The sequence below is a fragment of the Lepisosteus oculatus genome, chromosome 25, assembly GCF_040954835.1.
Source record: "Lepisosteus oculatus isolate fLepOcu1 chromosome 25, fLepOcu1.hap2, whole genome shotgun sequence".
NCBI lineage: Eukaryota > Metazoa > Chordata > Actinopteri > Semionotiformes > Lepisosteidae > Lepisosteus > Lepisosteus oculatus.
This window is the reverse complement of record NC_090720.1, coordinates 7193779-7208646: the sequence shown is the minus strand read 5'-3', so window position 1 is coordinate 7208646 and position 14868 is coordinate 7193779. Positions and strand designations below refer to the sequence as shown.

The window sequence follows — 14868 nt, the reverse complement described above, 5'->3', positions numbered from 1 at the left end:
TGCCCAATTTTGCAGTTTTTAATAAGCCATGTACTGTACCTGTCAATCAAAAATGGTCAAAACACAAAAGTTTGCAAACACACTTTCTGCATGATAATCTCACTTATTTTTGCATTTCAGTCTATATAAAATGATGTTTTGCGGTAAAATTAAGTGGCAATTGTAATACAAACCTTTACATGGAACAATATATGCTTATTGTATACTTTATTTCTGATGCAGGTTACAAAACGAAGAAATAGTGCAAATATCAAACAGATTCACATTAGATACATTTATTATATGCCAACACTGCTACATGAAGTATTTCTGAGTGATCTGGAGTCATTTGGGTAACATTTTTAGCACAGTGTTTTGATGCCGGGATTTTGAAACTTTTTCTATAAGTACCCGAGCTAGGGTTAGGGTTAGGGTTTAAACACTCCTGGAAATGTTTTGATGCATTTTCTATGCTTTCAGATGCGATTAAATTGCAGGATAGGTGTTGTTTTGTTGTTTCCTCAACAAATCAATTTTGCCCAATTTTACAATTTTTAATAAGCCATGTACTGTACCTGTCAATCAAAAATGGTCAAAACACAAAAGTTTGCAAACACACTTTCTGCATGATAATCTCACTTATTTTTGCATTTCAGTCTACATTATATAAAATGATGTTTTGCGGTAAGATTTAGTGGCAATTGTAATACGAACATTTACATGGAACAATACAGGCTTATTGTATGCTTTATTTCTGATGCAGGTTACAAAAAGAAGAAATAGTGCAAATTTCAAACAGATTCACATTAAATACATTTATTATATGCCAACACTGCTACATGAAGTATTTCTGAGTGATCTGGAGTCATTTGGGTAACATTTTTAGCACAGTGTTTTGATGCCGGGATTTTGAAACTTTTTCTATAAGTACCCGAGCTAGGGTTAGGGTTAGGGTTTAAACACTCCTGGAAATGTTTTGATGTATTTTCTATGCTTTCAGATGCGTTTAAATTGCAGGAAAGGTGTTGTTTTGTTGTTTCCTCAACAAATCAATTTTGCCCAATTTTGCAGTTTTTGCTAAGCCATGTATGTACCTGTCAATCAAAAATGGTCAAAACACAAAAGTTTGCAAACACACTTTCTGCATGATAATCTCACTTATTTTTGCATTTCAGTCTATATAAAATGATGTCTTGCGGTAAGATTTAGTGGCAATTGTAATACGAACCTTTACATGGAACAATATATGCTTATTGTATACTTTATTTCTGATGCAGGTTACAAAAAGAAGAAATAGTGCAAATTTCAAACAGATTCACATTAAATACATTTATTATATGCCAACACTGCTACATGAAGTATTTCTGAGTGATCTGGAGTCATTTGGGTAACATTTTTAGCACAGTGTTTTGATGCCGGGATTTTGAAACTTTTTCTATAAGTACCCGAGCTAGGGTTAGGGTTAGGGTTTAAACACTCCTGGAAATGTTTTGATGCATTTTCTATGCTTTCAGATGCGTTTAAATTGCAGGATAGGTGTTGTTTTGTTGTTTCCTCAACAAATCAATTTTGCCCAATTTTGCAGTTTTTAATAAGCCATGTACTGTACCTGTCAATCAAAAATGGTCAAAACACAAAAGTTTGCAAACACACTTTCTGCATGATAATCTCACTTATTTTTGCATTTCAGTCTATATAAAATGATGTTTTGCGGTAAGATTTAGTGGCAATTGTAATACAAACCTTTACATGGAACAATACATGCTTATTGTATGCTTTATTTCTGATGCAGGTTACAAAAAGAAGAAATAGTGCAAATTTAAAACAGATTCACATTAGATACATTTATTATACGCCAACACTGCTACATGAAGTATTTCTGAGTGATCTGGAGTCATTTGGGTAACATTTTTAGCAAAGTGTTTTGATGCCGGGATTTTGAAACTTTTTCTATAAGTACCCGAGCTAGGGTTAGGATTAGGGTTTAAACACTCCTGGAAATGTTTTGATGCATTTTCTGTGCTTTCAGATGCGTTTAAATTGCAGGAAAGGTGTTGTTTTGTTGTTTCCTCAACAAATCAATTTTGCCCAATTTTGCAGTTTTTGCTAAGCCATGTATGTACCTGTCAATCAAAAATGGTCAAAACACAAAAGTTTGCAAACACACTTTCTGCATGATAATCTCACTTATTTTTGCATTTCAGTCTATATAAAATGATGTTTTGCGGTAAAATTAAGTGGCAATTGTAATACAAACCTTTACATGGAACAATATATGCTTATTGTATACTTTATTTCTGATGCAGGTTACAAAACGAAGAAATAGTGCAAATATCAAACAGATTCACATTAGATACATTTATTATATGCCAACACTGCTACATGAAGTATTTCTGAGTGATCTGGAGTTATTTGGGTAACATTTTTAGCACAGTGTTTTGATGCCGGGATTTTGAAACTTTTTCTATAAGTACCCGAGCTAGGGTTAGGGTTAGGGTTTAAACACTCCTGGAAATGTTTTGATGCATTTTCTGTGCTTTCAGATGCGTTTAAATTGCAGGATAGGTGTTGTTTTGTTGTTTCCTCAACAAATCAATTTTGCCCAATTTTTGTAGTTTTTAATAAGCCATGTACTGTACCTGTCAATCAAAAATGGTCAAAACACAAAAGTTTGCAAACACACTTTCTGCATGATAATCTCACTTATTTTTGCATTTCAGTCTATATAAAATGATGTTTTGCGGTAAAATTAAGTGGCAATTGTAATACAAACCTTTACATGGAACAATATATGCTTATTGTATACTTTATTTCTGATGCAGGTTACAAAACGAAGAAATAGTGGAAATATCAAACAGATTCACATTAGATACATTTATTATATGCCAACACTGCTACATGAAGTATTTCTGAGTGATCTGGAGTTATTTGGGTAACATTTTTAGCACAGTGTTTTGATGCCGGGATTTTGAAACTTTTTCTATAAGTACCCGAGCTAGGGTTAGGGTTAGGGTTTAAACACTCCTGGAAATGTTTTGATGCATTTTCTGTGCTTTCAGATGCGTTTAAATTGCAGGATAGGTGTTGTTTTGTTGTTTCCTCAACAAATCAATTTTGCCCAATTTTTGTAGTTTTTAATAAGCCATGTACTGTACCTGTCAATCAAAAATGGTCAAAACACAAAAGTTTGCAAACACACTTTCTGCATGATAATCTCACTTATTTTTGCATTTCAGTCTACAGTATATAAAATGATGTTTTGCGGTAAGATTTAGTGGCAATTGTAATACAAACCTTTACATGGAACAATACATGCTTATTGTATGCTTTATTTCTGATGCAGGTTACAAAAAGAAGAAATAGTGCAAATTTAAAACAGATTCACATTAGATACATTTATTATACGCCAACTCTGCTACATGAAGTATTTCTGAGTGATCTGGAGTCATTTGGGTAACATTTTTAGCACAGTGTTTTGATGCCGGGATTTTGAAACTTTTTCTATAAGTACCCGAGCTAGGGTTAGGGTTAGGGTTTAAACACTCCTGGAAATGTTTTGATGCATTTTCTGTGCTTTCAGATGCGTTTAAATTGCAGGAAAGGTGTTGTTTTGTTGTTTCCTCAACAAATCAATTTTGCCCAATTTTGCAGTTTTTGCTAAGCCATGTTACCTGTCAATCAAAAATGGTCAAAACTCAAAAGTTTGCACACACTTTCTGCATGATAATCTCACTTATTTTTGTATTTCAGTTTATATAAAATGATGTTCTGCGGTAAGATTTAGTGGCAATTGTAATACGAACCTTAACATGGAACAATATATGCTTATTGTATACTTTATTTCTGATGCAGGTTACAAAAAGAAGAAATAGTGCAAATTTCAAACAGATTCACATTAGATACATTTATTATATGCCAACACTGCTACATGAAGTATTTCTGAGTGATCTGGAGTCATTTGGGTAACATTTTTTGCAAAGTGTTTTGATGCCGGGATTTTGAAACTTTTTCTATAAGTACCCGAGCTAGGGTTAGGGTTAGGGTTTAAACACTCCTGGAAATGTTTTGATGCATTTTCTGTGCTTTCAGATGCGTTTAAATTGCAGGAAAGGTGTTGTTTTGTTGTTTCCTCAACAAATCAATTTTGCCCAATTTTTGTAGTTTTTAATAAGCCATGTACTGTACCTGTCAATCAAAAATGGTCAAAACACAAAAGTTTGCAAACACACTTTCTGCATGATAATCTCACTTATTTTTGCATTTCAGTCTACAGTATATAAAATGATGTTTTGCGGTAAGATTTAGTGGCAATTGTAATACGAACATTTACATGGAACAATGCATGCTTATTGTATGCTTTATTTCTGATGCAGGTTACAAAAAGAAGAAATAGTGCATATTTAAAACAGATTCACATTAGATACATTTATTATATGCCAACACTGCTACATGAAGTATTTCTGAGTGATCTGGAGTCATTTGGGTAACATTTTTAGCACAGTGTTTTGATGCCGGGATTTTGAAACCTTTTCTATAAGTACCCGAGCTAGGGTTAGGGTTAGGGTTTAAACACTCCTGGAAATGTTTTGATGCATTTTCTGTGCTTTCAGATGCGTTTAAATTGCAGGAAAGGTGTTGTTTTGTTGTTTCCTCAACAAATCAATTTTGCCCAATTTTGCAGTTTTTAATAAGGCATGTACCTGTCAATCAAAAATGGTCAAAACACAAAAGTTTGCAAACACACTTTCTGCATGATAATCTCACTTATTTTTGTATTTCAGTCTATATAAAATGATGTTTTGCGGTAAGATTTAGTGGCAATTGTAATACAAACCTTTACATGGAACAATATATGCTTATTGTATACTTTATTTCTGATGCAGGTTACAAAAAGAAGAAATAGTGCAAATATCAAACAGATTCACATTAGATACATTTATTATATGCCAACACTGCTACATGAATTATTTCTTAGTGATCTGGAGTCATTTGTGTAACATTTTTAGCACAGTGTTTTGATGCCGGGATTTTGAAACTTTTTCTATAAGTACCCGAGCTAGGGTTAGGGTTAGGGTTTAAACACTCCTGGAAATGTTTTGATGCTTTTTCTATGCTTTCAGATGCGATTAAATTGCAGGATAGGTGTTGTTTTGTTGTTTCCTCAACAAATCAATTTTGCCCAATTTTGCAGTTTTTAATAAGCCATGTACTGTATCTGTCAATCAAAAATGGTCAAAACACAAAAGTTTGCAGTCACACTTTCTGCATGATAATATCACTTATTTTTGCATTTCAGTCTACAGTATATAAAATGATGTTTTGCGGTAAGATTTAGTGGCAATTGTAATACGAACATTTACATGGAACAATACATGCTTAATGTATGCTTTATTTCTGATGCAGGTTACAAAAAGAAGAAATAGTGCAAATTTCAAACAGATTCACATTAGATACATTTATTATACGCCAACACTGCTACATGAAGTATTTCTGAGTGATCTGGAGTCATTTGGGTAACATTTTTAGCACAGTGTTTTGATGCCGGGATTTTGAAACTTTTTCTATAAGTACCCGAGCTAGGGTTAGGGTTAGGGTTTAAACACTCCTGGAAATGTTTTGATGCATTTTCTGTGCTTTCTGATGCGTTTAAATTGCAGGAAAGGTGTTGTTTTGTTGTTTCCTCAACAAATCAATTTTGCCCAATTTTGCAGTTTTTGCTAAGCCATGTTACCTGTCAATCAAAAATGGTCAAAACTCAAAAGTTTGCAAACACACTTTCTGCATGATAATTTCACTTATTTTTGTATTTCAGTCTATATAAAATGATGTTCTGCGGTAAGATTTAGTGGCAATTGTAATACGAACCTTAACATGGAACAATATATGCTTATTGTATACTTTATTTCTGATGCAGGTTACAAAAAGAAGAAATAGTGCAAATTTCAAACAGATTCACATTAGATACATTTATTATATGCCAACACTGCTACATGAAGTATTTCTGAGTGATCTGGAGTCATTTGGGTAACATTTTTTGCAAAGTGTTTTGATGCCGGGATTTTGAAACTTTTTCTATAAGTACCCGAGCTAGGGTTAGGGTTAGGTTTTAAACACTCCTGGAAATGTTTTGATGCATTTTCTGTGCTTTCAGATGCGTTTAAATTGCAGGAAAGGTGTTGTTTTGTTGTTTCCTCAACAAATCAATTTTGCCCAATTTTTGTAGTTTTTAATAAGCCATGTACTGTACCTGTCAATCAAAAATGGTCAAAACACAAAAGTTTGCAAACACACTTTCTGTATGATAATCTCACTTATTTTTGCATTTCAGTCTACAGTATATAAAATGATGTTTTGCGGTAAGATTTAGTGGCAATTGTAATACGAACATTTACATGGAACAATACATGCTTATTGTATGCTTTATTTCTGATGCAGGTTACAAAAAGAAGAAATAGTGCAAATTTAAAACAGATTCACATTAGATACATTTATTATACGCTAACACTGCTACATGAAGTATTTCTGAGTGATCTGGAGTCATTTGGGTAACATTTTTAGCAAAGTGTTTTGATGCCGGGATTTTGAAACTTTTTCTATAAGTACCCGAGCTAGGGTTAGGGTTAGGGTTTAAACACTCCTGGAAATGTTTTGATGCTTTTTCTGTGCTTTCAGATGCGTTTAAATTGCAGGAAAGGTGTTGTTTTGTTGTTTCCTCAACAAATCAATTTTGCCCAATTTTTGTAGTTTTTAATAAGCCATGTACTGTACCTGTCAATCAAAAATGGTCAAAACACAAAAGTTTGCAAACACACGTTCTGCATGATAATCTCACTTATTTTTGCATTTCAGTCTATATAAAATGATGTATTGCGGTAAGATTTAGTGGCAATTGTAATACGAACCTTTACATTGAACAATACATGCTTATTGTATACTTTATTTCTGATGCAGGTTACAAAAAGAAGAAATAGTGCAAATTTCAAACAGATTCACATTAGATACATTTATTATATGCCAACACTGCTACATGAAGTATTTCTGAGTGATCTGGAGTCATTTGGGTAACATTTTTAGCACAGTGTTTTGATGCCGGGATTTTGAAACTTTTTCTATAAGTACCCGAGCTAGGGTTAGGGTTAGGGTTTAAACACTCCTTGAAATGTTTTGATGCATTTTCTGTGCTTTCTGATGCGTTTAAATTGCAGGAGAGGTGTTGTTTTGTTGTTTCCTCAACAAATCAATTTTGCCCAATTTTGCAGTTTTTAATAAGCCATGTACCTGTCAATCAAAAATGGTCAAAACTCAAAAGTTTGCAAACACACTTTCTGCATGATAATCTCACTTATTTTTGCATTTCAGTCCATAAAAAATGAATCCGTTCTACTTTACTGGCTCACATGAATTTTCTTGAATATGTTCAGACTCCATGTAAGCTGTAGAACACCCTTGTGGTACTGAGAGATTGAAATACAATGAAAATCTTAAGGTAATTGAAAAGGTACATGTCCCTAAAAAGAGGTAGATCTATACATCTATTTGGAATGATTAAGGCTATGTTCATAAAACAGTTATCTTTGTAATATTGTCAGTACCTATATTTCTACCACTGCAGGTTAGTTTTACTTTCGCCAGAGTTAATGGTGATTCATTCTTTACAAAGATGGTGTTTTGGAAGGAGAAGGGTTCTTTCTTTTCAAGAGGAAGAGCCTGTTGGAATTACAGCTCCTTCTAAGGCAGACGCTTCAAACTCATTGACCACATGTTTGCAAAAGTGAGCTACAAAATAGAATGGATTTTTGATTGCAACCTGCATACCCCTTTATGCTCTTCAAACCACAGACAAAGGGTCGCTTTCTTGAAATGCTGATTCCATCAGATAAAATAATATTGCACCTACTATACAGAGTGATGGTGCTCAAATAGGACATACAAAAAGAAAAGTGGTCCTTATCCCTCTTTGAGGTGGACTGCTGTTAAGTGAGGTTGTGTTCATCAGGGACTTTGGAGACCTTTTTTTCAAAAGGTAACTCCAAAACTAGCCAGACAAACTGAATTGCTTTGCCAGTGTGCTTGAAATAGGACTTTCCAACATGTTTGCTTGGTCAAGCTGGTATGTGCTGCTAGATTAGGACCCAACGGTGTGCTCCCTCCAGAGGTGACCACATCTCCCATTTGGAACAGTGCTTTTTGCCTGAAGGTTCTTAAATATGATGAAATGTGTGGTAGAACCTATATTTTTATAAATTTTTTAGTTTGATATTTTTTCAAGTCAAGCGTCTTTCATATGGTCACACCAAGACCTTGACTTTTCATGATCTTGGTGTGTGACCATATGAAAGGCAGTAAAAAAAGCAAAAAAATGATCTGCAGGAAAGAGGGAAGGTAGACGTGGATAATTATGCCTTTGTATCCCAACAGGAGGAGGACAGGTACAAGGAGATGCTGAACCGCAGTGATAGCGAAAACATTGCCAGCAACTACTTCAGATCAAAGAGAGCCAGCCAGCTCCTCAGCTCTGACCCCATGAAAAGCCTGGGTAAGGACTGGGGCTTCAAGTGGTCATAGATGTCTTCTGTGTGTTCTCTGATAAATGCATGTGCAGTGGTGCAAAACTGTTGTCCAAAAGTCCTTTTTTTCTCTGAAGTGCTCCATTTTTTTCCACTACAGTAATTAATTTCCACTATGAATCACTGTAAGATTTTTATTTAGAGGTGTGCATGGAATCTAGGCAATCGTTCCATGTTGGTGTATTCTGTTGGATTTTTTCATTCATAAAACAGAATTCAAGGTCAGCCATATGCACGTATGTGCATTCCTAAGAGATAAAGACGCTTTGTATTTTTAGTATACTTTAACCGTATTATGGCATGATTTCAGTTGGATATGGTTGTTCATCCTTTCAAAGGAAAGAGTGAATGAGATAAGAGAATACCTCAAGGCTTGTCAAACACCAGTTGTTTGGAAACGTAAGACAAACACATGGTTAAATCACACAAAATCTCAACAGAAAAAAACAAGTAAGTAAAAATGTCTCCTTTTAACTTATTTTTACCATCCCTGTCTGAACTTGTCCTGCAGCTCAGTAGTGTTCTGTAGAGAAGCTTCAGTATTTGTTTTTATAAGCTAACACTACATGGAACTTTTATGGAATAATCAGTACAGCAGCATGGTGGTGCAGTGGCTAGCATTGGTGCCAGGCAGCGTGGGGCCCCGGCTGTATTTCCTGGGGTGCAATGTGCATGGGATTTCCACATTGTCCCTGTGTTCATGTGTGTTTTCTCCTGGTGCTCCGGTTTCCTCCCACAGTCTTAAAACATACCGGTAAGTTAATTGATTTCTGGGAAAATTGGCCGTGGTGTGAGAGTGTGCGTATTTGTGTCTGTCTACTGGACTGTCCAGGGTATATCCTGCCTTGTGCCCGTTGCTTACTGAGATGGGCTTCGGCTCCCATACAGCCCTGCTTTGGGGTAAAACAGGGCTAAGAAAATGGATGGATGGAAACCGACTCAGCCAATGGTCCATATATGACTGATTTAGCTCCACTACTCAGTATTTTATTAAGGAGCAAGTAATAGGTTTATTCCATGCTGAAAAGAGAAGAAAACACAACGTTTCAGCTGAGGAGCACCTCATACCTGAAGAAGGCTCCACAGCCGAAACGTTGAGTTTTCTTTCTTCTCTTTTCAGCATGGAATAAACCTATTACTTGTTCCTTTGCAGCCTACGCATGCTGACGCAGCTCCCCACCTGAACTAGTATTTTATTAACGTGTACTGATTTTTCTGCAGCTTCACACACTGCCCCTCTTGGTAATGGAATGTCCCACCTGACCTCCAGTGGAGCCAATATATCCCCTGCGCCTGGCCTTGACCCTCTCCAGCCCCGCCCTTTCCGCCTGGAGTCCCTGGGACTGCCCCCGCCAGTGGCCAAGGTCAAGCGCAAGAAAAGCAAAACCAGCAGCCCCAGTGATGGTAACTGAGCCAGCAGGGTGAACCTGAACTGGCACAGAAATGTAGCCTTCCCAGTCCGGTGCAAAACGCAGCTCTACTGAGATAATGTCATGCTCTGTAAAGAAGGAGAATTCCCATGCTTAGAACATACAGTTGACTTTCCATCAAGTTGGAGCTGTGCTTCGAAGTGAAATGTATCCTATTATGTTGGGTCACCAAGTCATATTGCAAAGAGGCAATGGGAAAAAATTCTTCTAGCCTTTAAATGGGAATAATTCAGACACAAAAACGTTAAACATACTGTACCACTTTCGCTTCATTGTGCTAGGATTATGCTAAATCATCAATTATTGCTCTAGTCTAAGGTGTCTGTGGGAGGCCTGAAAATCAGTGTGTGCAATGATCTTACCTCCACGCTGCACAAGGGAATAGCAGAAGAGCCAAGAGAAATATTTTATTTATTCATAAAGGACATACCGTTGCACGTAAAGGTAAAGTTAACCATTTGTAAGCCATCTGCAGGATTTATGTCATTGTTTAGTTTTATGGAACACTTTGCCAAAAACATCTGTACTTTACAAACATGAAGACGTTGAAAGTAACCAAGCATCATGTATAAGAGCAGCTATTTGAATGTTATTATTATTATTATTATTATTATTATTATTATTATTATTATTGCTGTTATTGTTGTTGCTGATGGTGATTTTCTCTTCCATCTTCGTTCCATAGTAGTCTGCAGGAATAGTGGAAACATGCCAAAGTAGCACAGCAGTACAGAATTTTTAAAACTGTTTTTTAACAGGTCAGTTTACTTACTTTTATGACATTATGTATACTTATCAGAAAACAAATGTGAAAAATAAAAAAGTATTCTTTGGCAGTCTTTAATTTGAATTTCTCTAATTTGAAAATGAGAAAAATGATTTTATGATAATACTTTTGTGTAGATTAAACTGTGATGATGTAATGTGCATTTTAAATATTGTAAGTACATATTGAAAGTAAATATTGTAAGTACAAAGACCTTCTGTAAAAAGGGGGTTCCTTCTCTCCTATTCCATTTCTTGCTTAAGGTCATAGCCATTTACTGTACATACTTGAAACAGTACACCAATCACACAGATACACATAGTGTATACTGTATAATTATAAATATATATTACTTGTTAGCTGATAGGGTGCCATGGACTTATTTGGAAATAAACAGATTTGTCAATAACTCAGGGATAATTATAATTCCTAGTGTTTATGTAATGCTTTCATCCCGAAGGAGCACAAAAGCACTTTGTATGTACTGTAGGTTGAGACATTTCCCCATTCACCACCGTATCGCTGCACAGTACCTGCATGAGTACAGGCCCACTACAGAGCAGACGATGGTGAGAAACTGCTTCAACAGCTGAGTTAAGAGGGAACTATACTGTCGGTACAGGGTCACATGTCAGCTTCATCACTCAGAAACTAAATTGAACAAGATGTATTCTTAAGTCTCTCCCTTATGTGGTAGCTGCAGGTATTCTGATGGCATTGTCACATACCGTTTTTGGCTGTGTCACATGTTATAGAAACTTTTGGGTAGAAATATTTCTTTGGGACTCAAAAGTGTTTAGAAAGAATATACCCCCAGATTCTGAACTAGCACTCTGTGGTTGTTCAGAGGCAGTGCTCAGAATAACAACAATAAAAACAAAAATAAAACTGTAAAAGGGCCTAAGCAAATTTATGCTTTTTGTTAATTGTTCTGCTCTTGTTTTTTATGTGTGTTTTTATGTATTTTGTGTTGTTCTTATGTTTCTTAGTTTTGGCTAATCTTGTTCACATTTTTCAAAATTTATTAAATAAAATATACTTCAGAATAGAGAGAACTTTAGGACTGGGAGATTGTACAAACCCAAAATCAGACAGGACACTGGGGTTAACACCCTACTTGTCAGGACCCCTGTTTAAAATTTCATGTGATTGATAACAACTTTTACAGCAGGATGACCCCTGTCACCATACAGGGGTCATTGCTTTTGGAAATCTTGAGAAAAGATCTCCACAAACTGTGCTAGCCCATGAACGCCACTTACAGCAAATACCTTACAGACCAGATACCTGCATTTCTTCAAAGGTCTCTAGTCCTAGAGTAACTGCTGTCTATTGTCAGTCCCTAGACACAAATGTTACAGTTACTACTTCAAAACATCCAAGTATACAACACACAATTACATAAGAAAAGTATACTTAAATGTTTTGAAAGTATGTTTTTTAACGTTAGAAGTAAGACAAAAACGTGTAATGACCGCGCAACAGAACGTGGGAAATTTCTTACCTGAGATCCCCCAAAATCAAATAATGTCTGTCCACAAACGTTTTGATTTAATTTGTTTAACAGTAATGCTTGTTTGAAAGAAATACAACTACCCTGGGAGTGATGGTATCAGGAAATACTTTTAAAATTATTTTTATACGATAAACGAATGTACAACTTAAAAATAAATTAAACCACCACCGTACTCGATAGTGCTTATACATTGTTTTAAACATTTTTGTTGTATTATAACGTAGCTTCGTTCCAATTGTATGACAGGCTCAGTTTATTTCTAAAATACGCTTTGGGATTCGTTCTCTCTTGTAGAAACGCAACACACAACCCGAATGCATTCCAGGGTCTAACGCAGGTGCTACGAGTTTGTATCGCACAGGTGTCTGATTATGTCTTTCAACCACCAGGAAAAAAAAAAAGATAACTATAGGCTGATTTCATGTCGTGTTCTTTTTCTGCGCATGGTTTGTTCTGGTCATTCAAAGGCTATCGACGTCTTTACACTGTGTATGGATTCTCCAGAAACGGACCAACTGATTTTAAACATTTTAAAGAAACGTTGTGACAGATCCTCGCTGGCTCTGCGATCGTTTTCATGCGCACAACAAATACTTCTAAGTGGCCCGAAAAATACAAAATGCGAGAAAACGGAAAATCTTCGATGCGAAGACAGTGTAAATCACAGCGGTATGGACATTGTGGGATGCTTGTTTGAACGAGGAGCGGGTCTTGAGGAACCTGGTCTGATGGTGTCGCTCGCCGAGCAACGTGATTTTCCACTTTTCACAGTACCGAAGAAGCGCAAGGACATTTTGGAAATGCCCAGTCACAACGACCAGTGAAGTACAGTATGCTCTTTCGGTAAGTAAAAGACGCAGCTGGACGCGACCTGTCCTAGTGTTATTTGTAGTACTGTGCTTGAAAGGGATGGGTTTTGTGGTCTTTCTCAGCCGCAGAGCAACGATTTGTGCGTGTGTTTGGGGGGGTTGATTTCAAAAGAAATTACGAATGTTTAAACAGTGCACCAGCAGTGGGAATAATATGGATCTGCAACTTCCTATCAAACCTCAACTACATGTTTTGGGTTGATGCGATCAATTCAGAGCACCTGCAAAAGAATAGGGGAAGGTGAATAGAGATCAAACGTGAGAGCTGCGTGCTGTACAGTACGTACAGGTATCAATAGCTAGAAATGCGGCAGCAGTGCTATTAAGCCAGTTTGTTAGTCTGTCTAATTTCACGTTTTAAGTGTACTAGCACATTTTCTTGGACTTCAGTAGTTTCCGAGAGTGACGTCTTTTCCCTCATTGTGAATTTGACTGACCTGAACATCTTCAGCATTACGGACATGCTGTGGTCTGTACACTGTACGATGAAGAAAACTACCCTCACAGTAGCTCTTCCAGGGTCTTTCAATACAAATCCGCGTTTTGTGCGCTTTATTTTGTACCCGGTTTTAGTGTTTCATTGCTATAATTATCAGTCGTTATTGCATTTTTTTTTTCGTAAAGAGATTTTTTTTAGGCAATTTGATCGACAAATAACGCAGTGCTTTCTGGTGTTTGGAAGAAGTTTCTTCCAAAAAAATAGGTTACAAATACGAAGACGCATTGGTTTTTTAAAAGCCCGTTTGACAACTGCTATTTAAGATTATCTACCACGGCGTTTTTTGCAGAATCCCAGAGTAAAGCAAAGATTGGGTACATTATTCCAAACACCCACAACTGTTTTTGTACATAATTACTCTTTTCTCGGTATAAAATGCCCCACTTGAACAAGCCGTTACATTCCATATTTTCTGATTGCACTTCTAATTTCTGCTTTGTGTGGTTTGTATTTCACTTTTAATCTTGAAGTAATCAAATATGCAGTTTCTCAGTATCTTGGAGCATTTTGAATAGAAGGACGCCCGATTCAAGCAGTCTTCTCTGTTCAGAAGGTCTAGTTCTTTTAGCCTGCAGATGTACTCCTTTAAGCCCTAGGATATACAGTATCTGGCTGGTCTTCTACCGCTCTACGTTCAGTCCAGAGTATGTTTTTGTTCCAGATTTTACAAATAAACTCACAGGAGGGATTTATAAACAGCATAGTGGTATTAAGGATTGAAATACTGAGCTTTGCTCACCGAATTAGAGGAAAACTAATGAATATTTCATAGGGGACGTCTACAGTCCTAGTCTCAGAGTCTCACCACAAACTCTTCTGGTAATGATCACAGAAGAGCCCTACCATAATGCAGCACGACCTTCCCAGATACTGTTGGTTGGCACACCAGTGAATAAAATAGTGGAGTACAGAGGGGCTGGGGGTCTCAGCTCTCTACCCCCCACAGAAAAAAGGCAATATATTTCTTTTTTTTTATTCAAGTAAAAAAAGTTATATTACAGGACTATCCTTTAGATAAATACAGATTGTAACAATTCTCACATTAAAAAAACCCAACAAAAGCACACTAGGTGACCCCTCACTATATAAACAAGGAGTCTACACATGGACACAGAGGATGAGTTTGGGTCCCTAGAGTAAATCGGAGGTATTCACCACATCGCATTGCTCAGACTCTCCAAGCTAAAACCTGCTTCGGACTGGACTGCAAGACAAAACTTTTAAACAAGAACACTTCCATGA

The 14868-nt window shown here is 36.3% G+C and overlaps 1 protein-coding gene across 5 annotated transcripts in view; it reads left to right on the top strand.

The window, feature by feature from the left end:
• The window catches only part of kif17 (kinesin family member 17), a 38426-nt gene extending 27470 nt beyond the window's left edge, over positions 1 to 10956 (top strand). For all 5 annotated transcript variants that reach the window (XM_015337287.2, XM_015337289.2, XM_069183873.1 and 2 more), the window contains 2 exons: positions 8398 to 8515; positions 9768 to 10956. In XM_015337287.2, coding sequence (XP_015192773.2) covers positions 8398 to 8515; positions 9768 to 9958 — 309 coding nt within the window. In that variant the 3' untranslated portion in view covers positions 9959 to 10956. The remainder of the gene's footprint in view (positions 1 to 8397; positions 8516 to 9767) is intronic.
• The last annotated feature ends 3912 nt before the right edge of the window (positions 10957 to 14868 follow it).